The 27,494-nt window shown below is 38.6% G+C and overlaps 1 protein-coding gene across 4 annotated transcripts in view; it reads left to right on the forward strand.

Annotated features, from left to right (window-relative positions):
• The first annotated feature begins 622 nt into the window (after nucleotides 1–622).
• The window catches only part of mvb12ba (multivesicular body subunit 12Ba), a 177,839-nt gene continuing 150,967 nt past the window's right edge, over nucleotides 623–27,494 (forward strand). Inside the window, exons 1-2 of one of the 4 annotated variants that reach the window (XM_043720218.1) lie at nucleotides 623–869; nucleotides 14,274–14,387. In XM_043720218.1, coding sequence (XP_043576153.1) covers nucleotides 14,283–14,387 — 105 coding nt within the window. In that variant the 5' untranslated portion in view covers nucleotides 623–869; nucleotides 14,274–14,282. Of the gene's footprint in view, nucleotides 870–911; nucleotides 1,208–14,273; nucleotides 14,388–27,494 lie in introns of those variants that run through there. The other 3 variants (XM_043720217.1, XM_043720220.1, XM_043720219.1) reach the window with 3 other exon arrangements.

Here is a 27,494-nt window from a genome sequence, read left to right on the forward strand (position 1 = left end):
ATACGTTGATTCAACTGTTAAACCAAATAAATGTGCACCTGCTGAGTCTCATTCGCTTTGAAAATGTTATCAAGTTTGAAATAAACATAACTTAATGTGGTTAAGTCAGCAATATAATAAACAAACTTCATTTTGAGCTAATTTATGAGTTATGCACAAAAAACGTTCTGAGTGCAGGAAACTCGTACTGTGCAGGCTGGCGGAGATGGCATTCAACATAAAGGAAAATGAAAGACTTGCACAATCACAAGATATTCTGAAGTGTTTTAGTGTGTTTTGAAATGCAGTCACTGTTGAAGGAAACACAGAAGCCAATTTGCGCCAAGCAAGCTCTCACAAATGACCTGATTTTTGTTTTGGGTGACCTTGATCAAGGGATAAATACCGGCTAGGGCACACTGGGCAGAACTAGTGACCGATTCCTCGGGGTGGTTCTGTGCAACCTTTGATGCCCCCCGAGAGGTCAGACTCTGGGATCAAGACGTCAAGGGGCGCGGAGGGTGTTGGTAAGCTGGTGGGTCAGGTGAGAGTGCCATAGAACAGGGTGGGGAATGGGTTAACGTGGGTCAACCAGGCTTTGATAGGAGTCTCTGCAAATGTGCAGCAGTCATCCCTGTGGGTGTGTGGGTTGATTGACAGTTGAGCTGGTGCTGCTCTGGGAGGGGAGACAGTGCAGGCTGCAGGGCTGGGGGATCCGGCTCCTTTAATTCGGATGTTAAAAGCCGCCGCTGTTTTATTTGCTGAAGATTCTGAGAGAGAGAGAGAGAGACTGACAGACAGGGAGATAACCTGGGTTCCCCCTCCCTTCCCTTCCCTTAGCCAACCCTAGGCTTTGTCCTGAGTGTCGGTTTGTTTGTTTTTTAATTTTGGTAAGGATTTACCCTCCTCGTTTATGTTGATCGTTTCGTTTTCCTTTTTTTTACGCTTCTGGCTGCGTCTCTGTCGGCTCCTTCGCTCCTGTCCGGGCGGGCCCGCTGTAGCGCTGCTGGGTCGCCCGGTGCACGGCTTCACGCAAGCCCGAGGCTTTGAGGCCTAGTGTGGGAGTTTGGGGGTTCTGTGTATGTTGGGGGAAGGGAAGGCTGCACCTTCATTGACTCGTGCCTTTGTGTTTTTTTAAACATAAATTAATTATTTATTGGGGTGGGGGTGGGTGGCCATGAAAAGCTGTTTTTGTGTCAGACGGAGAGACGAGGTGCCGCAATTAACAGTTAAGTTTATTTTTTGTTTATGGGGGGGAGAAGCAAAAGTTTCACTGGGTTACACAGGGTTGGACGTTCACTGTGAAGTGGATTTTCTTTTTTCAAGGAGATTTATGGCATTTAAATATCTGTATTTGTAATGCAGTGAATGCTGGATTAATGCAGGGAAGAGAGGCTCCAGGCCTTTAATCAATTTATTGTTTGAATTTCACTCCTCCTGTCCATAGCCAGACCTAATGTTTTATTTTTCTCTCTCCATTGTGGCTCCTCCTGACAATAGGAAGCATTTTAATGTAGTGTCCCAATATTTGCCATCGTGTATCTTTACACTTGCATCTTACTGAAACTGGCCAATCCTGATATGCAGTTTTTTTTATTGCAGTTAAATGTTGGGACTCATTCGATTTATTTCTGAAAGGCCTGTCTTTGTTTGAACAATTAATGAATTGATATTCAATACTTACTCAATAGTTACAGTATCATTTTATTAGCTTCTTGAAATCTAGGAATTAAGTTCAACCCTGCATAGTGCAGAATAAAGCTAATCACTGTAAAATTTCAGATTGGCTTTGGGGAAATCTTTCTTATAGCACACAATAGTTTAGTTATACATCTTATGGGTTTTTTGTGACAAATACTTGGAGCATGCAGTATATGAAAAATTGCAAATTTCTCATAGATCTAACTTCTAATCTGCTATGCTACTAGTTTGGTAACGATGGTGTCTTGTCTAAAATATAATATGCTGCGTATGTTTTTGAGAATGGTGTCAGCAGCATTTTAAATTATGTTTACAAGCATTTTTTAAAGTGTATTAGACATTTCTTAAATAATTTTTCTTTGCAAACCAGTTTTTAAATCTTCAGTTTCTTAAGTATGGAATACTTGTGCATTTCTTATGAAATACTTTTCATATCAAAGTTATGTTTCATAATCAGCATCTGTTTTCATGAAATGTTTTGGAAAGATCAGATGTTATAAGATGAAATGAAGTCTGGAATAATTTTCTCTCCTATTGTAGATCATTCTTGTTGGAATACACACAAAATACTACAAGTGCTGACTTCGCTTTAATGAGTGTAGATTGTGAATTTTGAGGACTGTTTTAATTGTATAGGGCATCTTGGTCTCGTCTGATCCTTTTTTTTAAGTCATGTGAACTATACAATGTGGATCATTGGTATTTGAAGTGGGAACCCTGACATGTTTTTGTCTCTAGTCGCCTGAGAAGCGAGGGGTGGTTATGTTGTTCCAACTAAGATAATTAACTCAGCATAGTTAAAAATCACACAACACCAGGTTATAGTCAAACACGTTTACTTGGAAGCACACTAACTTTTGGAGCGTCGCTCCTTCATCAGGTGATAGAGGAGGGTTCAATCCTAACACAGAATTTATAGCAAAAATTTACAGTGTAATGTAACTGAAATTACACATTGAAAAAAGTTTTCAATGTATAATTTCAGTTGCATCACACTGTAAATTTTTGCTATAAATTCTGTGTTAGGATTGAGTCCTCCACTATCACCTGATGAAGGAGCGACGCTCCGAAAGCTAGTGTGCTTCCAATTAAACCTGTTGGACTATAACCTGGTGTTGTGATTTTTAAACTTTGTACACCCCAGCCCAATACCGGCATCTCCAAATGATAACTCAGCATAGATTGATAACTTAGAGTAATTTATAAATTATCAATAAAAACATAACCTACTGAGTATGACAGTATCTGTGGAGAGAAAGATTAACATTTCGGGCCTGTGACCTTTCATCAGAACAGGGAAAAGATAATAACGTAACAGGCTTTGAGGAAGGGGTAAATGGGACAAGAACAAAAGGTCAGTGATAGAATGAAAGACGAGAGCCTAAATGACTGCAGAGTCAGCCTTCCAGGGCCAATGGTGCTAAATGCTGAGAACACAAATATCTTTTGTAAAGAAGATGAGGTATACTGTCTGGATGTATATACGATCACTTACTGTTTTGTTACTGGAGTTAGATAGATAGATAGATAGATAGATAGATTTGGAGAAGTTGGAACTGGTTGCTTTTGAGAAGAGAAAGTTATGGGGAGACTGGATAAAAGCATTCAAGATCATAAGGGGTCAGCACAAGTTAGACCAGATCTGTTCCTATTGGTGGAAGGTTCAAGAGCAAGATGGGACAGATTTAAGGTAATTGGCAACAAGAAGCAATTGTGACTTGAGTAACTAATTTTTCATGCAATGAGTGATTAGGATCTGGAATGTACTGTCTCACTGTAGTGGAGACAGGTTCAATCAAAGAAGTTGGGAGAGAATTAGATTGGTATCTGAAGAAGAAAGATGTGTAGGGCTACAGGGAAAAGGTGAGGGAGTGGCAGTAGATGAATGGCTTTCTGTGTTGTAAAAATTCTGTTATAACAATGTAAGAAATAAAATCAGGAGTAGGCTATTTGGCCCCTTGAACCTTCACTATTCTGTTAGGTCACGATTGGTTTGATCTCTGCTCAGCCCCAGTTTCCTGTGTCTAGGAACTCTATGGTTAAGCAAATGTCTTGGCCTTGAATATTTTCAATGACGCAGCTTCCTTAGCTCTGTGGGGTACAAAATTCCAAGCAATCATAACCCTCTGACTCAAGAAATTTTTTCCCAATCTTCACCTTAAATGGGCGATTCCTTTTTCTGAAACTGCCTCCTAATTCCAGTTCTCCTATGAGGGAAAACGTTATACACTTCTTTTCAAGGCCTTTTGGAACTGTATGTGCTTCAATGCAACAACCTTTCATTGTTCCCTTCAATGAATGTTGGCGCAAACTCCTCGATCTTTTCTGATAACCTAGTAATTTCATCCCAGGAATCAACCCATGGATCCTTTTCTAAATTGCCTCCAGTATAACAACGGTAATTAGCTGTAGTCCTCTTTGGTTTAGAGATAGGTGTCTCCAATTGAGCGAGACAATTTATTGTATAGCTTAAGAGGCACCACTCCATATCAGGTTTGGAGTGAGGTATGGAGACAGGCCTCTGAGACTCTGCAGTTGGTATGGAGATTGAACCTATCCTGTTTGTGTCATTCTATGTATCACGCTAGCTGTCTAGCTAACTGATATAGCTTTCCCTAAATAAGAAAAACAAAAATTGTACCAAAATCATGCAATGATCTTTGTTTAATGGTGATTCTCTATTTACTGTATGCAAGTATAAATGAAAGCCAGTTGCATTCATCTCAGACTTTTGTTCATATCTGATTGTTGAACAATTTGAGATTTTTGAAAACCTTTTCAGCATATATAGCTTTGAAAATTAGAATGACTGTTTGCAGTTATTACATTTGGAGCATTTCCAATTTGACAACAGTTTAACTGAGAGTGTTTAATCTGCTGTCATGGACATTATTGACTAGTAGTGAATAATGGGAATTACCTAGGAAGTTTGAATTTCTGATGGGCAATTCCCCTGCTCCCTGGGCTCCTCTGCAGAATTCTGACTCTGAGTTTAGAGATAGAGATTTTAGACAATTCTGACCTTTGACTTGGATAGTTACCCACTAAATGTTAGTCAGAAAAATATTAGCCTAACTCTTGGATAAATACACAACCAATCTCCCAATCACTCACACTGATATCCAAGCCTCAATTCCTCTGCTTGAGTCCCAGCCTACCCACTGTTGTCTCTGGACTACCCACCCTGACTGCTTGACCACCAACTCAACTTGATAACCCTCATTGACCACTCACCACACTTGACCAGACCTACCCCTGCAACTTTATCTGAATTCAGATTCATACACTTGCCCTTCGCTTAGTTTTCTTGCCTTAGAGTGGCTAGTATTGTAAGGAACCAACATCATAGCACGTCTTCCATTTAACATTTCAGCTTTGCAATGAAGCTCTTTATGTGACAGTACACTTGATGTTTTCTGAAGAAGTCAGGCTTGGAAGACCGATTGGAAATGTGGAGTAGTGTCAGGATGAGCAAACATTGGAGCAGAGTAGCAATTTGATAGTGGTTGTCATTTTGTGGAAGGTCCAGGCCTTTAGTTTGATTCTGAGCTGATTTCACATGTTGAACCCTGTGTTTATATTTTGCAGTGGTTATATGTGGTTGTTAACTTCTATTTTAAAAAAAAATGACTTAGAAGAAAAGGAAGTCTAGATGAGGGGCAATTCTGAGTTGGTTCTAAGTAACTGTGGAAAACGTGATATGCTCCATGGGCTACAATCATTTGATAATAAGAGCTGAATATATTCAGGAAATGGAATCAACAGATACACTTGTATGACCGTCATCCGCTCTAAATGTAACAGCTTGGCAAGGATGTGATGTTTTCATAGAATAAAGTGAACTGTGTTAATTTGTGCCAGAGGCTAAGGGGCAAATTCCATGCTGACATTTTCAGAGGAATGAACAATAGTTTTAATGTCTACGCTGCCAGGAGCATCCCTGTTTGGTTCCCTTGAGTGAGCCCCTTTTGAAACATGCACCATGACAATGAAACTAAACCTTTTTAAAATGTAGTTTAATACCCAGAGTAATTTTTACTTTAATAATTATAAATAAAAGGACTTTTAAAATATGATTCCACTTATCTACACATTTTTCTGTGCTCTTCTTTGTTCTATACATAACTTTTTTGTTGCACCTTATATCCTGTTTATTAATCCCTGCCTCCTGATGTTTCTGTTGGCTTTGTTAGTTTGCATCCGTATGTAAATAGTCTCTGATTTAAATGTGATTAACTAGTTATTCTGTCCTGCTAAGGAACTGAGCAACCTTGTTAGGGCCACTTCTAGTTCTGCGGAATCTAGATTAAACTCCTGCTAAAGTCAGGATGATATTCAGAAGCTCAAATTGGTTCAAGTGTTCAGGGTAACTGGTTAGAGCCAAGTAAGCCTTTCTCAGTAGAGCTGAGATCTAACCACAGTTGTTTGAAAACATGCTTGTTTCAATTTCCTGACTATGGTGGAGCTCCTTTTTGTAAAACAAATAGGTATAACTGTTATTTAATTGGTATTAGGCATATTTAATGCATTGATCTCAATGTACAGTATAATGAGTTCTTGTGGAGTGGTAATGTCCCTACCTCTTGGCCAGAAGACCTAGTTTCAAGTTCCACCTACTCCAGAAATGTACCATACCAGACATGTCTGATCAGGTTCTTTAAAAAATATTTACATCATGGCAAATCACAGACAGACCAGGGTGTTTAAATGTGTGCTCATCTTCCATTAATGACTCAAATTTATATTTCTTATCTTTTGTTCAAATCGCTTCATTGCATCATTCCTTCTCATCCTTGTAACCTCCTCTGAAAACTCAGTATTCCTCCAGTTCTGACCTCCAAAACATCTCTCACTATATTAGCCCCTCCAGTGAAAACCCATGCTTTAATCTGTCTTGCTAGAGAGGACTTGGGTTTCCATTTGCATTTCATCTTTTTAAGATCCTCGTTCAAATCTTCCTCCTTGACCAACATTTTCTTATTCTTTAATAACAACAGTTCCTCCTTTGACTAGGTTTCAGTTTGTCTGATTATACTTTGCTCATGTTAATGTTCAGTGTTTTTGTGGGCTTTTTGAATATGATGTGTTTGAGACTAAGTGCAAACTCTGCATTACAAAGTATTTATATGCATTCACTTCAATTACAGAATATTGGATAGAAGCTGAATGAAAAATCCATTTTTTTTGTTCTTAATTTCTTTCTTTGCCCAGAAGAACTAAAGGCATTTTGATCCCTCCTGTTGAAATGAGTTTTCAATGTCAGGAATCAAAACTGAGATCAATTTGCTTATGGACTGGTTGGACCGAAGGCTGTACGACTCTTTCCCTTACCCTTGAGGGTTTGACTCAGATACTGTCTTCAGCACAAATCTACATGTGTTTCCTCATAGGTCAAGGGCATGTGTCTGGCTTTTCTCTTTTGCTATTTTTAATTGTTGCAAAGTCCTTTCAAATGGAACTTCAGGAAGGACAATACCTAATGGTCTGCAAAACCAAAAAGTGTGCACATAAACTTAAAGCATCATTCATAAGTACCTATCAATGTTAGGCTTTTATAATTTGAAGCTGAGCAATGATATTTAGATTTGTATTTCTTAGATTTACTATAACTCTACTTTCATGACAAACTTGGAAAGTTGGAGTTGGATAGTTTTACAAATGGATTTGGTAATTTGATTGAACTTTCATGGTGCTACTATAATTTGGAATCCAACTTATTTATCGAAAAATTCATAGCTTTTGCATTTGCGGTCTTTCATTGCAAATAGTCAGAAATGCTTAGTTTCAGTGGTCTGTCTGTGGAGCTGCTGGATTATTAAGTACCATGCCTCTTTTTCTAAAGTTTTCTGCACATTGCAGCTGTTTTTTAGTGGCTAGGGGATTTACCAGTTATTGCGTGTGTCAGTCATAACCAGGTAGTATACCTGGTTTGGAATTTCAAACACATGCCTATCTTTTATCAGTATTTAACTGTGTCCTGTACCAAAGAGAAAATACTTCTTGAGTTAAGGTGAAAATGGTGGTGTGGATGCAAAATTGGCTTATTTGCAGAATTAAAGGCTGGCATGTGAGTTTTTTTTAGACTGGGAAGTGATTTGCAGTGGTGTTTCTCAGGGATTGGTTCACCTCTTTATAAATTTCCTAGCTTCGTGTGTAAGAAGCAACATTATAAAGTTTGCAGAAGGTCCGTGATGAAGTGGTAGATCATGATGGAGATGGTTGGAGGTTTCAGGATACCATAATTTGGAGATGCCGGTGTTGGACTGGGGTGGACAAGTTAAAAATCACACAACATCAGGTTATAGTCCAACAGGTTTAATTTGAAGCACTAGCTTTTAGAGTACCGCTCCTTCATCAGGTGGTTGTTAGGATGCCATAGACATGGTGATATTAGCAGAAGCATGGCCTTTGGAATTTCATATGGAGAAATGTGAAAGTGATGCACTTTTGGGATGATTAATATAGAAAGACTAGTGGTTTTTACATGGTATGGTTTTGGAAAGTATAGATCTACAGAAAAATACTGTATGTACCCATCCTTAAAGATAGAACAGCAAATTGAAGTGGTTTCTACTTTGTCATCTGGAATCAATAAATGACTTTGAAATGCAGAAAGCCATTGGCTGTAGTTGTTACAGTCAAGTAACATTACAAACACAAAAACACTTTTATCTCTTTCTGTAACAGTTAAAACTTGTTCCTTTAGGAACATATAAATAACTAAATCACTTGTAAGGAAGAAGTTTACTTTAAACATTGAATCTGTAATGTAGATCTAAAGCTTCTGCTTTAGGCAAAAGTAAACAGTGTTTCTAGATACCCAACAAATGCTGTTGGGCCACCCCAGTGGTTTATCATCAAAAGAATTTGACTTGTGTTTGATGGTAATCACAGTGGTGCATCATCTGCCTTAAACTAAGCTTTGTGCATGTTATAACGTTTTTGTCATGCTGAAAGAGAGACCACAGCTCAGTTTTCTACTTGCTGTCAAGTTTGTTTCTTCTTGACTCACTGAAATGTCAATATTTTCTGTCCATCCTAACTGGAATCCACAAGGCTGGGACTCCCACCCTCCTCCTTTTCCCCAGCTTTTATTAACCACCTGTTCAGATTATATTGCCTTTCAGGAAGATGTTACGCTTTCTTTGAATTTATATAACTAAGCTTCTAAGACACTTTGTATCAATATTTTTTGCTAAGTTAAAAATTGCACAACACCAGGTTATAGTCCAACAGGTTTAATTGGAAGCACTAGCTTTCAAAGCGCTGCTCCTTCATCAGGTGGTTGAGCTTCCAATTAAACCTGTTGGGCCATAACCTGGTGTTGTGATTTTTTTTTTAACTTTGTACACTCCAGTCCAACACCGCCATCTCCAAATCATGAAAATTTTTTACTACAGAAAAAGGGGAGAAAAGTTAATCCCTAATCAAAAACTTACTACAATGAGAGAGATCTAAATGAAGGTGGAATGAAAACATTTGTAAGAGATTAAAGTAAGAATGTATTACATTGGAAAGAACTTAATATTTTCTAAGGAGAAATGAGGTCCCTGCATAATGTTTTTTAAAAAAATTTCTTACCCAGTCTTTTCTGCCTTTTTAAAAGTAAAATATACTTTAATCTCAGTAACCATCTATGCAGATATTTACCAGGTCTGGTGGCTTTCAGTACAAATTGCCAGTATGTGTAAAGTTGTATAAAAGCTGCTTGTGCAGCCATAAATGATCAATGTAACTAATCATTATGCAGTTGATGAATACTATGAAACAAATTTAGGAAGTATACCATAGTCTTCATTGAGATTCTAAAAGCTGTTTCATTCTGTTCATTGCTGTTCAGTAGAGAGGCAATAATATTATTTAATTGGCTGATTTTTAAAACATTTCAAAAGTGTACTGTATCATTTCAAGATGTTTTAAATATAAACCTGAACTTATCAATTTGTGATTTCTATGATTTCTTGGGCTTGTAGTATTAATACTGGATAGTATTTCACAGATTTTCCATTGAAGACTGGCTAAAGGACATGACCAGAAAAATAGTGTAGTGTCAAGACTTTTGAATATCTCTTTCATGCAGTGAGCTTTATCTTAGGCCTTAGGAAAGGCTATACTATAGGCCTAATGATATACTCTCAGGGATCACTGATTGAAGAAATAATTGACTTCAGTCTCCTTAAAATTTAATTTTAATGCCATACAATTCTTCACTGTTTTTCAAATCCTGCTCAAATGTCGTTCGCTCATTGACTCCATTAACTTCCCTGGCAATAATCTGTGTTTAGGCCATCTGAAATTTCAGTACCATATTTGACCCTGAGTTATGTTTCTGACCATGTATCCGCCCCCATTTCGAAGACTGCTTATTTTTACCTCTTGGACATAAAATAACTTGGTCCATGTCTCAACTGATCTGAATTAAAAGGCCTTATTCAGGAGACCATTAATTCAAGACTTGACCACTTCAGCATACTTTTGGCTGGTCTCTTATATTTTTTTTGTCCTTACTATAAACTTGAGATCATCCAAAACTCTCCTATCTGTGCCTCAACTTGCATTCTGACCTATCCACCTGTCATCCTGTACTTACTGATCTACTTTGGCTCTTAGTAAAAACAACAGCTTGAAGAGTCATTTGGACTGCATGGGTGTCTTGGTAGTTAGCACTACTTCTCCTCAATGGCAGGGACCCCAGGTTTGATTCTGACCTTGGATGACTGTCTGTGTGGAGTTTGTACATTCTCCTTGTGTCTGTGTGGGTTTCCTCTGGGTGCTCCGATTCCTCCAAGGATGTGCAGGTTAGGTTGATTAGCCACAGTAAATATAGGATTGCAGGGAAAAAGGTTGGGGGGAGGAGCGAGTCCAGGTGAAATGCTCTTAAGATGGTCATTTCAGACTCAATGGATGGAAAGGCCTCTTTCTGCACTGTAGGGATTCTGCGATTATCTGTGATTATCTTTATCTTCAAATTCTGCCATTGCCTTACCTGTCGTATCTCTGTAAAATGCTGGAGCCCCATAATCCTTCAAAAAAATAATGTTCACCTAATTCTGGCCTTTTGTGCAGCCATAGGTGAGTGATGATGACCATTAGTGGCCATGCCTTTGTTGCTTAGGTCCTCAGCTCTGGACTATTGTTCCTATAGCTCCCTGACACACTCTTTCTCTTTCCTTCTTTGTGAAACATCTACAAAACTTCGACCAGAAATGTACATCTTACCATCTGACCACATATGTCCTTACTTGAAGATATGTTGCATTTCTCATGCTTCTACAAAGTACCAAGCATTTTTTTAAATGATAGGGGCATTATATAAATTTATTCAATTCTGTATCTCAACTGAAGGGTCAGTTTTACTGCAAATAGTTGGTTCACATTACAAGTTAACTCTGAAAAATGAATAATGGTCATCTGTACAGATAGCTATCTGCTGTGGTAGGATAGATTTTGATAATGTGAGCAGTGAATTTACTATTTCCTTATTGCTGCATAATTATGACAAAAATAATTTTAGACTTGTATGTGATTCAGAGTTTCACTATTATGATTTAGAACTGTATGTGTGGTTTCTAGAAAGTATTTCACAAAGGTTGCCCTGTAAGAATGACTTGGAACAGTTCTGGTTTCCACATGTTCTTAGAAGTGACAATGGATTATGTTGAGCTATTGAAAATTGTCTTTTAATGCTACAGCCAGAAATGATTTAACTACAGTCTTGACTGAAGCTACATTCAAGACTCTGACGTGCAGAATTGAGGTTGAAAAGGCACTCAATTTTAAAAATTTGAAGCAGTTGATCCGTGATCAAATTGTATCTTTAAATGAAGTTTTATTTTGGAGTTTGTCCAAAGGTCATTTGGTTTCTGTTTTGCTTCCTGTAAAGTTATTTTACTCTCACTGTTGTGGTTTAACTTGGTAATGTAGTGAAGTCAGACTTCCTAGATCTCTATTCTGTCAATTGAATTGCCTGTCGGGATGAACTTGCCACCAAATTTTTTAATCAATATTGAACTGAACTGGATAGACTGTGATCGGTAGGAAAAGAGCCATTAATGTCAACGAACCTTCTGAAAATAGGAAATCCCAGGGTGCCTGCATTGGTGGCATTTCGGTTTTCTGCTTCACTCTCTTGTGATACCTGCGAGTGCATTTTTTGCACTTCCTTCCTGCTACTGCTCTTGCTGTACTTGTCTAATGACAATCTTTAGATTGTAGCAATAGTATCCCTTGGCTTTGTGGATACCTGATCTCAGGAGGCACGGTGGCTCAGTGGTTAGCACTGCTGCCTCACAGGTTCAATTCCAGCCTCGGGCGACTGTTTGTGTGGAGTTTGTACGTTCTCCTATGTCTGTGTGGGTTCCTCCCACAGTCCAAAGATGTGTAGGGCAGGTGAATTGGCCATGCTAAATTGCCCATAGTTGTTGGGTGCATTAATCAGAGGGAAATGGGTCTGGGTGGGTTACTCTACGGAGGGTTGGTGTGGACTTGTTGGGCCGAACGGCTTGTTTCCACATTGTAAGAAATCTAAATCAAACATCGGAGTCTTTTCAAAAGCAGACTAAGTTAGCTTAATTCAAGGTCAGGTTAATTTGATTGAGTTTGTAAGCTGCTTTGTTTCACATAATAGTGAAATACAGGATACGATTGTATAGTTTGATCAGCGTAGCAGTTCATTTTGAAGTTCTTGTAATGGTATAATGGTGTAATAAACATGTGCCATCACATCATTTGCATTGTCTTACTGGATTTCGGTGCAGTATCCTTGCATACTGACCTGGGGTCTAGATTTAGAATCACACTCTCTAATTTACCCTGTCCTTTTGGAAAATACTGACTAAGTTTCTGGTATCTCCTAGTGTTATCTATAAAAGTCTCTAACCGTATGGAAAAGTACCATCCCTGTCAGACTGACCGAGATCAAAGGATTTGCAACACATCAATGAGTGTGCCTTTTCAAGTGCATGACAAACTAGCATGTTGTATATTTTAACTCTTGAGGCAAAAAATACTCATTAACAAATTAACCAAAGTTTTTCCTTTTTAAAAGAAAAATAAGGAAATCTGTTTTCTTTTTAGAAACTTAACCTTTTCTTGCTGCTTTGTGGAAAAAAAGGAGGGAAATCCAGAAATTCTCCCAAGTTGAACAGCAATCGCAACTGAATGTTTGTAAAATAACTTGGATTAAGTGTAATAATACTTAGATTTATGTTGCATGGAAGGCAGCATTGCTATTTGCCTGTACCCCTGCACCTCCCAAAAAATAAGTGGTTAGTGGATGTTATTTTGTGCTAATTCTTGTTGGCAGTCGTTAAGAATTATTGTGTAATCACTCTAGCTGACTGGAGCACAGTTGATTTCAGAAGATCATTTGTTTCTTCACTCAAGTCACCACATATGAAAAGCAAAGTGATTTTGTTATTAACTTGATTTGAAGTGATATATTTTCAGTTACAGTTCTTCGAAGTTTTACTCTTTGGGACAAAAATGGAAAACCTTTAAGTGTCTTTACTGCGCTCAATAATTAAGTATTAAAATTGGATTGATTTGGGTCAATTCTGCAGCTGTGCTGACAAAACACTGCAATTAAGACAATTCTGGTCTTCAGTAGAATTCTATATTCTATGATATTTTGAAATGCTTCCCTTGTTGAAAGGAATTAGTTTTATACTTCATCCAGTTTACATTCCAGTTGTTTCCAGTTGGTGCACTGAACTATTTTGCTGCTAAGCACCACCTTTCTTCTAGTAGAAGAATTTCAGTCTTGGCCTTAAGTTTCTTTCTTATTGAATTGTCTGACAAATCTGTTATGACCATATTGATTCCTTTTTATTAAAACTGAAATGCCAATAGTATGTTATGGCTGAATGTCATGTCATAATATACTCCCTTTTTTTTTGCTAAGTGATATTGTTTTTATGATGCACCTCTGGAGAATGTAAATGCCTTTTTGATTCAGCTACAGGCGGTACATAGCCAATCTGTGGTTTGAAGTAGATATGCACTGCGTGCAACTTTGCCAAACTTTGCGCTCTTCTTTCCTTCCTATTGCACCCGTTGCTGTTTTTAAAAAGATTTCTGAAGCACGTTTTCAAGCTATTTATACTTCTTAATTCCTTAATGCTGAAGAGCCCACAATGAAGACCTCCAAACATGGAAGCAATGAAAAATGTTGAAGTTGAGAATAAATTGGGACAATTTTGCAATGCTGTATTTTGCCTTATCTTGCGGTACAATATATATTGAGTAACTGCTCCAATTAAATGAACACGTACTTTCAAATTTCTGGATTAACACTTGTTTCAGTAACTGTAAATCTTGGAAATCTTTTTTTCTAAATACTGTATTTGTCTTGATCAAAGTATATTACTGAATTATCTAGAAACAGCTCTTAAAGTTATTATAGTTTTAAAATGAAAAATGATCCACGTTATTGCTATTCTGCTGGTGACAACCTATTTGTGATGCGTGACTGTGGTTAGTTTTCCCTGCAGCTATGAGAGCAGGTGTCTGCAACATTCTATGGTTAGTAGTATACAAAATCATGTTTTGTGTAGTTCAAATTCAAGAAGGATTGTATGCTTTATTTATTTCAGTGTCGCTCAATGATGCCTGAACTGTGGGAAGCCTTGCCAGATTTGTCTATGGATCCGATTACTGGTGTCGGTGTGGTCGCATCTCGATATCGGGCACCTACCACTTACGAAGTAGTAAGTAAAGTGTTAACCTCTATAACTGTTCTCAAATTAGATTTGGGATCTGGTAGTAATTTTTAAATAGAATACATTTACTCGAATGTCCCACTATCAGTGTCCCAAAACATCTCCAGGAGACTTATCAAAAACGAAAGGGGACTCATTAATAACGTACAATCCAACTAGCTTGAATATACTCTTCTCCCAATAGCTATAATTTCCCCAAGGATTTGCTTGTGTCCTTCAAACCATCTGTTTGATATTTGATATGGTTATTATTATCAAAAATTATATTTGGAGATTTTTAGTTTTCATGTTGCATTTCTTTGTTCAAAAAGTGTGGATTTCAGAAATTGCACTTTATCATAGATTCTACTGTATAAAAGATCATTTAATACAGAACTGTTTTTCATGTTTTTCAACATTTTTCACCATTTCAAATATTTTGCAACTTTTGATTTGTTTTGAAGTTTTCACTTAAACCTCATAAATTACAAAACGAGCATGAATCTTAATATTTCCAACTTGGACCACAATTCTTTGTAATCCATAGCAAAATGTTTTCTATTAGCCCTCCGATAACGCATTGGGAGGCAAATGAATTCTCTTCCTTGAGCAAGAATTAGTGTGCTTTTATAAATTCAGCAGAAAACAAAGTAATAGCAACAGACCCTAGAATTTTGCTTTTTTAAAAAAATCAGGTTTACTCTCTGCAAACAGCGCATGTGTTTATGTATACAATAATGGATATCCATTTAGTGAGTTACAAGGCTATAATTTGCTTGAGTGCTCCAGGTGATGTTTATAAGCTGTTTTGGATTCACTTACCAGTTTGATGTGTGCAAATCCTTCTTTTAAATTACAGTCTCTTAGTCTACTTCTTTAATGTGTGTGCGCTTCTGTGGATTATGATACGAACCTTTAAAATATCATAGCTTATGTAAGTATTTGCCTTTTTTCTGATGTCCTACCCAGAACATTCATAACAGATTATTAATAATTTTTGATAATTATTCATTTACAGTCCTTTCTGCTGTAACGCAATAGTAACGTTCTTGTGTGAATTGACGCTGTAGAAAATTGTGCAATAAAAATAACAGGGCTTATGGAGAAAATAGGGTTAGAGGCAGACCACCAAAGATATTATTCAAAACTGAAACAAGTATAGTAGTTAGCGTAGCTCCAAGGGCAGCACAGTTTAAATAAATGTTAAATTAATATCTAATAAAATAATACATTAAATTTAACACTGAAAAAATTTGAAGATAACTTGATGATGGGGTGGGGGAGAGTGGTTTTGAGGTTGCTGAGAGATTAAGACAGGGGCTGAGGGTCATCATCATCACCTTCAGATACAGTTGTGGTTGCAGGATTAGGATGAAAAATAGTTAATCCATAAGTAGATGTCTGTGGCTCATTGTCTTCTGACTGTCTCTTTGGGTTTGGCTTAATAAGGCATCTAGCTTTTGCTGCTTTGCCATTTTTTTGTTTCTCCTTTCATAAAGGAGCTGTTCATCAGGTGCCAAGTAAGACCTTACTCCACGAACTGCTGTCTTGCTGCATTCTGCATTGTAATCACTTGTCTTCTAAGAGCTGCAACTGCTTCTCAGCTTCCCTCAGGATAGAAGACAGAAGAGAAGTGGAAAGCTCTCGTGGTCCTAGACTTCATTTTCTTCATCTCCAGATTCCATTTCCCCCTCAACAACAAGTTGTTATAGATCAGCTGTAGAGAAGTCTTCACAGTGCAACTCAAGCAGCTTTTCAACATCCTCACTCTCCACTACTTGAAATCCAGTTTACTTTGCAAAAGCAACATAAGGTTTTTTTGATTCTTGAGAGCACTTCTGACCTGTCTCATCCAAATTGAATACTTAATCTAAGTTGTAGCCTTCTTTCTCAGTCAGTTTTTCACTATGGGAGAAAATGTCATCCCTCATTCCTCATCTACACTGGCAGCTTTGCCACAACTTTACATTATGCAAAGCATAGCAATTCTTAAAACCATCAAACCAGCCACGACTAGCTCTAAACGCAGGCACGTCTGCAGGATTTTCATATTTTTTCTTTTGTCTTCATACATTGATAAGGTTTTCTCTTTTTATGGTGAGAAAGCTGGTCCCAGATCACTTTTTCGTTTGATCTTCTATCCACACACTAGAAACTGCTACATCTCCTCAAGTTCCTTTGGCCATGATCTATCAGATTTACTAGCAGACAGGCTTGTTCCAGCAATACAGCTTGCTGTAATTTTTCTGCATTGTCTGTAATGGTGTATAATGTAGACTCCTTTATTCCTGTTGCATGAACGGTATGACAGGTTTTTTCATTACATTCAAAACACTTTATAACATCTAGCTTCCCTTCAAGTGTTATAGCCTTTCTTTTACGTTCACCACCTGCAATTTAATCACCAGGATGCTTCTTGTAAACACTCTTGTAACTTTGTTGTCCCATATTTAAAGGTAACACAGGAAAATTTGTAAAAAAAAACGAAAATTTCTGAGTACCTCTCAAAAAGTATTTCACAACAAAGCATGTGAGCCAACTTAACATGTGATGTTGACATGGAGACTTTGTTAACATAAGTGTCGTATTTTCTCCATGCCCTATGACACTTAAAAGTATTAGGGATGGAATCGTGTAATAGCCAACACATGCATGCGAATGTTCTCGTTTTACGAACAGCATTCACCTATTCATCAATTGCGTTCCAGCCAATTGATCAAACATGCATAGTAGCAGGAAGGACTGTATATAACAAAACAATGTCATATTCGTTTTGGAGAATACAACAGTGCAATTTAGGTTCTCATTAACCACAACCTCCCAACACACACACAACAGAGTTTATCTTTGAGACCCCTTCTCATCCTGTGCACTGAAGACCTTCTCTAACTGTTTGAATCTCCCTTCTAGCTTCACCTTTTTCCTTTAGCTGTATCTATCTACTATCTGTCCTATGATCATTCTTGCTGAATCTTTCCATCATATCTGCCCTTGCCACTCCAGTGGTCTGAGTTACAAATGTAGTCAACTCTGATCACTTCCTTACATTTTTCACCATCCATAACCTCTTCAACTCTTTAAACTTTATACCTGGCCCTGAAAAGTTCATTCTCCAAGTCTTTTTGAATTATGTTTTGAAGTTGTGTTTTGTCAAACTTTTTGATCTTCAATTTTAACCGAATTCATCAATCTGCTTAGCTGCTGTCTATCTTTTGATGTCCTTTTCCCTAGCGAAATGATTTTTTTTCCATCCTGGTTGCTCTCAGCTGTGAGGGATCTAGTCTGAGGATGCTATTGTGCTCTTCCCCTACCAGAAAACCCTCTTGCATTTTATGTTCCACTACCATCTATCATTGTCTTAAACCCCTGTTTGCTAGAGAGGAGACTTGTGGGGCTAACAATGAGCAAGAGATTCCTAGACCTCTAGTCATTAAGATTAAAATCAGTTGGTATATCTGCCTCAGTCTTATCACTTTTTGCTTCTGCCCACAAAGCTAAACCTTCCTCCTACCAGAGCCTGTACTTGTGACTTGGCTACTATTCATTTGGAGTGAAGAAGAATGAGAGCGGTGACCTTATTGAAACAAGGTTCTTGGGGTGCTTGACAGGGTAGATGCTGAGAGGTTGTTTGTCCTTATGGGAAAGTCTGGATTAGAGGACGTAATTTGAGTAAGGGGTCACCCATTTCACTCAGATGAGGAAGAATTTCGTTTGTGGTTAGTGTCTCTATGGAATTCTTTACTGCACAAGCTTGCAGAGGTTGGGGTATAAAGTATATTTTAAAGCTGTGATAGACTTTTAATCTGTAAGAGAATTAAGGATTATGGAAAAGGTTACGAAAGTGGAGGTGAGGATTGTCAGATTATTCATGATCTCATGAATTGAAGAAGAAGAATTGATAGGCTGAATGACCATCTTTTGCCCTTGTCTCTTAAGTTTTCTCTAGTTTCTCCCTTTGTTCGACACAAATGCATCTTGTCCATTGTTCCCTTAAGCTCGTTCCCACTAAATTGCTGAGCACTCATCTTTTTTCCAGATGGGCTTCTCTACTCTGCTGTCTCCTTCCTTTTCAAAATCACAATCTTCACCCTTCTATGTAAATGGTCAAGCATTATCAAACTGTTGCCTTGAACAATGTTTTGCTTTTAAAATCTGTACCCAAATTTCCTGTAGCTCCACGTTTCAACTTCCAATTAGTTTTCAAGGTGGCTACAGCATTGAAATGGCAATGGTCAATGTCATAAATGATATCCAATGTTACTGTGCCCATAGTGCATTACCTGTGATCTTTATCATTGTCTCTGCAGCATCTGATGCTGTTACTTATCACGTTTTAATGCCGTTTTGTGTTCTCCAGTGGAGCTGCCCTGTGCTTGGTTCCACTTAGATTAGATTAGATTAATTAGATTAGATTACTTACAGTGTGGAAACGGGCCCTTCGGCCCAGCAAGTCCACACCAACCCGCCGAAGCGTAACCCACCCAGACCCATTCTCCTAACACTACGGGCAATTTAGCATGGCCAATTCATCTAACCTGCACATTTTTGGATTGTGGGAGGAAACCGGAGCACCCGGAGGAAACCCACGCAGACACGGGAAGAATGTGCAAACTCCACACTTGTAACTAATCAATGATGAGTAGAGCATGACAGCAGTCACTTTAATTCTTGCTCCTTTATTCTGCTTCTACAAATTTTCATGCATCTGTTCTTGGCTTCTCCTCATCCGTATGCTGCCTTTTACTGACCTAACTCAACGACAAGATGTCAGGCTGCATCTGTAAACTGAAGTGCCAAGTTTTATGTTTCAACCTAGGCCCAATGTTCTCTGACTTGGTGGTGTTAGATTGTTTTCATAGCTCATTTAAGACTAGATGCTACAATTTCAGAAATTGCTGGAAAGCCTGAGCATGTCTGGCAGCATCTGTGGAGAGAAAACTGAATTAACATTTTGCATCCAGTGAACCTCCCTCAGAAGTTCTTTGACCTAACTTGCCACACTTGAGATTTTCTAGCAATATCTGAATTTGTTTCTGATCTCCAAGGTCAGCTGTGAATTTCACTTTGTTTATTTTCCTTAGAACTAACTCCATGTCCAGAGATAGTTGAAACTAAAAAGCAGAGGCAGTCAGCTGTGAACGTTCATTGCCTAATCAGACAGTTGTGCAGGTTTAGTGCTCTATTTGTTTCACCTCCCACTGCTTGATCCCTGCATTGTCTCACTTCCTCTTTTTTAAAAAAAAAGTACCTTGAGCAGATGGGCCAATGGGCCGAGAAGTGGCAAATTGAGTTTAATTTAAATAAATGTGAGGTGCTGCATTTTGGAAAGGCAAATCAGGGCAGGACTTGCGCATTTAATGGTAAGGTCCTGGGGAGTGTTGCTGAACAAAGACCTTGGAGTACAGGTTCATAGTTCTTTTGAAAGTGGAGTATCGGGTATATAGGATAGTGAAGAGGGTGTTTGGTATGCTTGCCTTTGTAGCTCAGTGCATTGAGTATAGAAGTTGGGAGGCCATGTTGTGGCTGTACTAGACATTGGTTAGACCACTTTTGAAATACTGCATATAGTTCTGGTCTCCCTGTTATAGGAAGGATGTTGTGAAACTTCAAAGAATTCAGAAAGGGTTTATAAGGATGCTGCCAGGGTTGGAGGGTTTGAGCTGTAGGGAGAGGCTGAATAGACTGGGGCTGTTTTCCCTGGAGCGTCTGAGGCTGAGAGGTGACCTTTAGAGGTTAATAAAATCATGAGGGGCATGGATAGAGTGAATAGCCGGGTCTTTTTCCTAGGGTGGGGGATATCCAAAACTGGAGGACATAAGTTTAAGGTGAGAGGGGAAAAGGGACCTAAGGAGCAACTTTTTCAAGCGGGTGGTGGTGAGTGTATGGAATGAGTTGTCAGAGAAAGTGGTGGAAGCTGGTATTATTACAACATTTAAAAGGCATCTGGATGGGTATATGAATAGGAAAGGTTTAGAAGGATATGGGCTAAATGCTGGCAAATAGGGCTGGATTAATTTAGATAGATGGTCAGCATGGACAAGTTGGACTGAAGTATGCTGTACAGCTCTATGACTCCAACATTGTAGTTCTTTTTATTGAGCTGCAATTTCCTTCATTTTATCAATAGTGTTTCGCCCAGGGCTATAAGAAATTAGAGTTGTGAACACAGCCCAGTCTGTCACACAAACCAACCTTCCATCCATTGACTCCACTGCACTTCTCCCTACTTTGGGAAGGCAGACAATATAATCTAAAACCCCTCCTACCCCTGTTATAATCTTCTACCCAACAGAAGAGGTTGGAAAAGATATGAAAACTTAAACACTCGTGCCAACAGAGTCAAGAGCAGCTTCTTCCCTGCTGTTATGAGACACTTGAATGGACCTCTCAAATTTTTAATTTAATGTTAATTTTGCTCATTATGCATCTTCTGTGCAGCTATAACATTGTATCCTTCACTCTGTTCTGTTATCTTTTGTATGGTGTGATCTGCCTGTACTGCGCGTAAAACAAAACTTTTCACAGTACCTAGGTACATGTGATGATAATAAATCAAATCAAAAGCTGTATGAAACCATTGTCTTCAGCTTCACAGCAAACTCATGCTACCCCAACCATTGCCTTCAATTGTACCTTATTGTTTGTCGCCTTCGTATCCTATTCCTGAGGTGACCTTCTAGCGCCATGTTCACTGCATTATCTAATTCCATATCATTAGACATCTTCTGCCTTTTCCCCTCCCACAATTCGTGTCCTACTGAAACTCTCATCCACTTTTTTTCCATCATGTCCATACTTATCTATTCCAGTGTTCTATCTGATCTTGCCCTATTTTCCAACCCCTGCAAATCTCAGCTGGCACTAAACTCTGATTTCTGTTTTCCATCTCATCCCAAGTCCCTACTTTGTCCTCGCTGACTTGCATTGACTCCAATTCTATAGTGCCTCCAATTTGCTTGTGTTTAACTGTTTGTAAAATTTTGCTTGTTTGTATATCAATAATCAACTTGAGCATCACGAATCTCCAAGAACTCTGTGTTTCTCTGAGCTTGGCATTCTCTCTTCCCCATTACTTGATTCCACCACGGTTAAGTCTCTGGGAATGACTTCCAAAATCCTCCTCCTTTTCCTAAAGCTCCCTTTTATGCTTATTTGACTAGGTTTTGGTTCCACCTCCAGATATGTGGTCCTTTAACTCGGCAAACATTTTTATCTTTTATCTTTCATACTTTAGTGAAGTGACATAAGATATTTTCTGTGCCTACAGCCCAATATAAATGGAAATCTTTGATGATTTTAAGGAGCAGGGTCTCCCAAACTGTGGGTCATCAATGGGGTCACAAGCTAAAGTTTTGTGGCTGCAAGGTGAGCTCTGAGGCAACAAAGATTGTGAGCAGCCTTTAAATTCTCCCCTGAATGCCTTAACTGGCTGACGTTTGAGGCCCCATTCCTATTCTGAAAATCCAGCTAAAAGATGTATTCTTTTGAAGGATAATTCTAACAGAAGGTTAACTTGTATTTTATTGAAATTTGTTGTCAGAAGATGTGGAGGTTCATTGCTCCAACAGCACTAATTGCTCATCCTTAATACTCTTTTTAAAAAAAAAAATGGTCATGAGCTACACTCTTTAATCAGTGCAGTCTACATGATGTAGCCAAAGCAGTGTCAGGGAGAGAGAGCTCTAGGCTTTGGAGTGAGCACTAATGGAGAAATAAGGATACAATTCCAAGTCCAATGGAACAGGTCAAGATGGTTGGGTCTTGGACACTATTCTGAGGAACTCGTGCATTGATGTCCCATGTCTAATATATTTGCCTTCCGAAAAATACAGTCGTCATCTTTTGTCCTAGAACTCCAACCAGTGGGTTGTTCTTACCCTAATTTGCCACACTCTACTCCTGTCATCAGTTGGTGAAGAAGTGTTCAGACTTGAGCTCGGACAAAAGAAATTGGGTACATGAAAATAATTGAGTTAATAAATGTTTATAGCAAAATTATGTTTGGTTGGCTTTTTGAGTTTTTTGAAGATATTGGTATTAGGGATGTTGACTTTTTAAAAGTGTTTGATAAAGTACTATGTAATAGACTCATTGGCAAAATGGAAGCTCATGGAATAAAAATGATGTGGCTCGATAGGTATGAAATTACTGAGAAACAGAGAGCAGGGAGTAATAAAGTACTGTTGCTTTTCAGACTGGAGGGAACTATGCATTTGTGTCCCCCAGGGCTTGGTGTTGGGAAGATTGTTCTTTTTGATATATTAATAACTTAGACTTGACTGTATAAGAGCATAAATTCAAAGTTTGAAAATGACATGAAAATCAGAAATGCAGTGAGGAAAGTAATAATAGGCTTGAGGGAGACAGACTGATAAAACGGGCAGCTTTGTGACCAATGGAATTCAATGCAGATACTAATGAAATGATTTATTGTCATGGGTATAATGAAGAGAGACCAAATAAATGCATTGGTACAATTTTAAAGGGAGTGAACTAACTGAGATCCAAAGAGTCTATGTATGCAAGTCTTTGAAAGTGGCTGAAGAAGGGCTCATGCCCGAAACGTCAATTCTCCTGCTCCTTGGATGCTGCCTGATCTGCGCTTTTCCAGCAACCACATTTTCAGCTCTGATTTCCAGCATCTGCAGTCCTCACTTTCTCTTTGAAAGTGGCTGGACTAGTCGAAATAGCTGTTGAGAAAGCATATGGGGGCCTTGACTTTATAAATAGAGGCACAGAGTACAAAAGCAAGGAAGTTATGCTAAACGTCTATAAAGTGTCAGTTGGGCTCCAGCTGGATTGTCACTTTCTGTATTTAAGGATGTTAAGGCCTTTAAGAGAGTACAAAAGTGATTTAGTTGAATGATACTAGATATGTAAGTAGTTTTATGGAGAGATTAGAGGAACTGGAATTGCTTTCCCTTGACAGCAAGCAAAGAAAGTTAAGGAGAGATTTCATTGAGGTGTTCAAAATCTTCAAGAGTTTTGCTAGTGTTATTAATGAGGCACTGTTTACAGTGCAAGAAGCATTGGTAACGAGATGGGACAGATTTTAAGATGTTGTCACAAGAAGAACCAGAGGTATCATGAGAGAAAGTTGTGCAGTGACTTGTTATGATTTGTAATTCATCGCCTGAAAGAACAAAAGGGAATTGAATAGCTAATTAAAAATTTTAAAAATGCTGATCTATGGGGAAAGAACAGTGGAAAGGACTAATCAAACTGTTCTTTCACAGATCAAGCATGGGCACGATGTACCGAATGGTCTCTTGTGTTATACCGTTCACTGCTGGTTCTATGCAGCAGCAGCAGTTACTTCTTTGGTTGCATGAGTTCTGGAAGTGCAATCCACACATTTTAGCTCCAAGTTAATTTATATTCCACCTTGTGATGTGATGTTTGGAACATTTCGTGCTGCAGCTGAACCGGTACATAATCACTGAATCTTGTTTGAAGTTAAACTACAAAAGCTTCAAACAACAATTCCTCAGAAACTTGACAGATTTTGTTTTTGTTTCTCGTCAGTACATACAGAGCACAAAAGCAATCACTGGGAAATGGAGTTCTTGGATCTTTCACAAGTAAGGACCAAACCTCGGATTGAGTTAACAAGATCATCTTCCTCGATGGGCAACATTGTTTGCTGTAGTTTTCAGTTTGTATTGCAGTATAGATCTCATTTTGTTTCAGCTGAATGGCTATGATGGGGATTACTACAAGCGTAGCCAGCACTTTAATATTTCCAATTGTGTCATTTAAGCTGCTGCTGTCTCTCTCCACAAGCAACTGTGCTAAGCAAATCCTCTTAGTGACAAAGAAGTATTACATTTGTAGGCAGATTTTGCAATCTTCTAAGTGAACTATAGAGTTGTTGTGAATTTTTAGGTATATGAATTGATACAAACATAGACAGAACTTGCAGCAATTCTCTCTGTCAGTGTGTTGGAAGACATGCCACTACTGTCTCGCCGCAAGTGTGGCAAACAGGCACAGACACAACAGACCAAAAGGCCTCCTCCTGTGGTTGTAACCATTAGATGAATCTAAGTGCGGCACTGCCATTGTAGTCAATGTCAGTTTAAAGGATTTAAATTTTGCCTATAAATTTGAAAGTAAACCTGTAGTTTACTTAATTCAGCACCAAACTTTTTAAAAATACTTCTGATGTTAGTACTTCCAACCTGATCAAGAGAATCCAGATCCTCCCACTCTTTTTCATTTTTAAAAAAGTTAGCAATTTATATGCCTTGATCATTTTTAGAATTTGGTTGACATGATTGGCAGTTGAATGATATTTGGTTTGAAGAGCTAATTCTCATACCTGCATTTGATCCTTCCTTTAATATGGCAGTGCTTAGTTAATTTGTAAGTGTTCTAATTAATATGTTTAAGTTGTAGCTGGTCTAGTGAAAACTTGCACCAGATGTAAAATCACTTTATTGACATTAAGCCATTTGGCTTAACATCTGAGTTCTGAGGAAGGGTCACCGGACCTGAAATGTTAACTCAGATTTCTCTTCACAGATGCTGCCAGACCTGCTGAGCTTTTCCAGCTGCTTATGTTTTTGTTTCTGATTTACAGCAACTGCAGTTTTTTCGCTTTCTATTTAGTATTTAATTCAATGTCAAGTGTCTTCTAGGCATGCTCACCTTGAAATTCTGCTCCTCTCTCCAGGACTTCATTTTAATTTTTTTTTCTTGTCCACCAATATTAATTTTCTTGTCACTTTTGGTGTTTTGACCAGGTATTTGCTAAAATCATTTCCACACCCACGTTCTATTTCTCAGTGACTGCCTCCGGCTCAGACGTGATGTCAAAGTCATCTTCCATCATTTTCACCTCTGTGCCCACTTCTTTAGACAAGAGTCCTCTCCCCATCCCATAGACCCCTTGGTCCAACTCCAACACTGTCCCTCTCCCTGGGCCCCTCCCTCTGACCTTTTTTTTATAATATATTTTATTAAGAAAAAATAGATTTTGAAATATTACAACAAATACAAAACAATGCAATTCAAAACAGTACAAAAATAGTACAAAACTGAATCCAAATAATAAAAAAAATTCCCCAACCCACCCTCCTATACGAATGTATAAACATATATAGAGAAGTATAAAATTAAAAAAAAACCTAAACTAGTTATTTAACTAACTAAATAAATACCTAACAACAAACAAATAAATAATAATAACTCAGCCCAGCCAAACAAAACACTCATAATTCACAGTTCCTCCTCCCTGGATATTGGACTCATGAAACACAATCGTTACGGCTATATAAAAGCCCTTGTTAGTGTGGCAGATAAATCTGTGTCCAGGTATTTCAAAAAGGGTTGCCATGTCTTGTAAAAATTCTCAGTTTTGTAGTGTACCACATTTGTGAAAAAATCCAGGGGAATATGCTCCATAACAATCTTCCGCCAAAATCCAGGGGAATATGCTCCATAACAATCTTCCGCCAACCCGACAGGCCTGGGGGGTTTTCTGTTATCCAACCTAGCAAGATATTCTTCCTTGCACAGAATGTAAGAATATTGAAAAGTTTTGCCTTATGCGAGTCTGCAGAAAATACAATGGGTAGGCCCAAAAGGAGCGAAATAGGGTCCTTCTCCACTCCTACACCTAAAATCCTCTCCATTGCACCCACCATAGCACTCCAATATGCTTGAAGCCTGTCACAAGACCAAAGACAATGGGTAAGAGTACCCGTACAGACCTTGCACTTGGGACATGCTGAAGATACCCCTGGTTTAAATTTTGACAAACGGTCTGGGGCTAAGTGGACCCTGTGGAGAATCTTCAACTGTAAAGCATGGGTCCTATTGCAAATTGATATCTTCCTTACATTCTCCCAAATGTCCTCCCATGCCTCTGAAGAAACTTCAACACCCAGCTCTCTTTCCCACATCTTGCAGAGTCGATCAGACTCATCTGAGGTGGCACCCCCCAATTGGTGATATACAGTACTGACAGTGTGTGTACTCTTAGCCCTTAGTACCCCTCTTTCTATGTCAGATTTGTAGGGATGTCAAAAGTGTGGTCCCTTTTTGAATAAAATCCTTAACTTGAAAAAAACGAAAGAGGTCTCTATTAGGTAACTCATACTTCTGTACTAACTGATTGAAGGACATCATTACATCTCCCTCAAATAAATCACCCATGCAAGAGAGCCAACTCTTTCGTAAGACCACCCATAGGCATAGCCTCTGATTTAGCAAAATTAATCTTATATTCTGAAAAAGCGCCAAATGCGTGAATGCATTGTATCAGGCAAGGCACTGAGACTGCTGGATTTGTCAAGAAAATTAGAACATCATCTGCATGCAGCGAGATCTTATGTAATTTTGGCCCCATTTCTGGAGCTGATATATTGAGATCCCCACGAATGGCCCCTGCTAACGGTTCAATCACTAACGTAAAATGTAATGGTGAAAGGGGACAGCCCTGCTGGCTGTCCCTAGAAATGTTAAAATTGCTTGATCGTAGCCCATTGGTAATGACCGTAGTGAGAGGTACTCATCTTATGAAATCTTGGTCCAGAGTATAGAAAACGTACGACCACTCAACTCGGTCAAATGCCTTCTCTGCATCTAAAGAAATCACCAATCTCTGTATTGACTGCTGTTGGCATGCTTGAATTAGGTTAAGCAGCCTCCTAACGTTATTGGAGGATCTGCGACCCTTTATGAAGCCCGTCTGATCCTCTTTAATAATAGAGGGTAACACAGTTTCCAGCCTTAACACAAGAGCCTTAGAGAGGATCTTAAAGTCCACATTTAAGAGCGAGATGGGCCTGTATGAAGCACTGTCTTCTGGATCCTTCCCTTTTTTAAGGATAAGTGAAATATCGGCCTCTCTCCGAGATGGTGGGAGACAAACGTGACTGTATGAATCATTAAACATATTCAGCATCGGGCCTGACGGTATACTTATAAATTCCTTATAGAACTCATTGGGAAGTCCATCAGGTCCGGGCGCCTTTCCACTCTGAATCTGCCTCACACTTCCTGAACTTCTTGCTCTGATAATGGGGCATTGAGAAATGAGTGTTGTTCGGGAGTCACACCCGGGAGCTTCAGATCTCTAAAAAAGGATTCCATTTTGGCCTGCCCCTCCTC

Source organism: Chiloscyllium plagiosum, chromosome 30, assembly GCF_004010195.1.
Source record: "Chiloscyllium plagiosum isolate BGI_BamShark_2017 chromosome 30, ASM401019v2, whole genome shotgun sequence".
Classification (NCBI taxonomy): Eukaryota; Metazoa; Chordata; class Chondrichthyes; order Orectolobiformes; family Hemiscylliidae; genus Chiloscyllium; species Chiloscyllium plagiosum.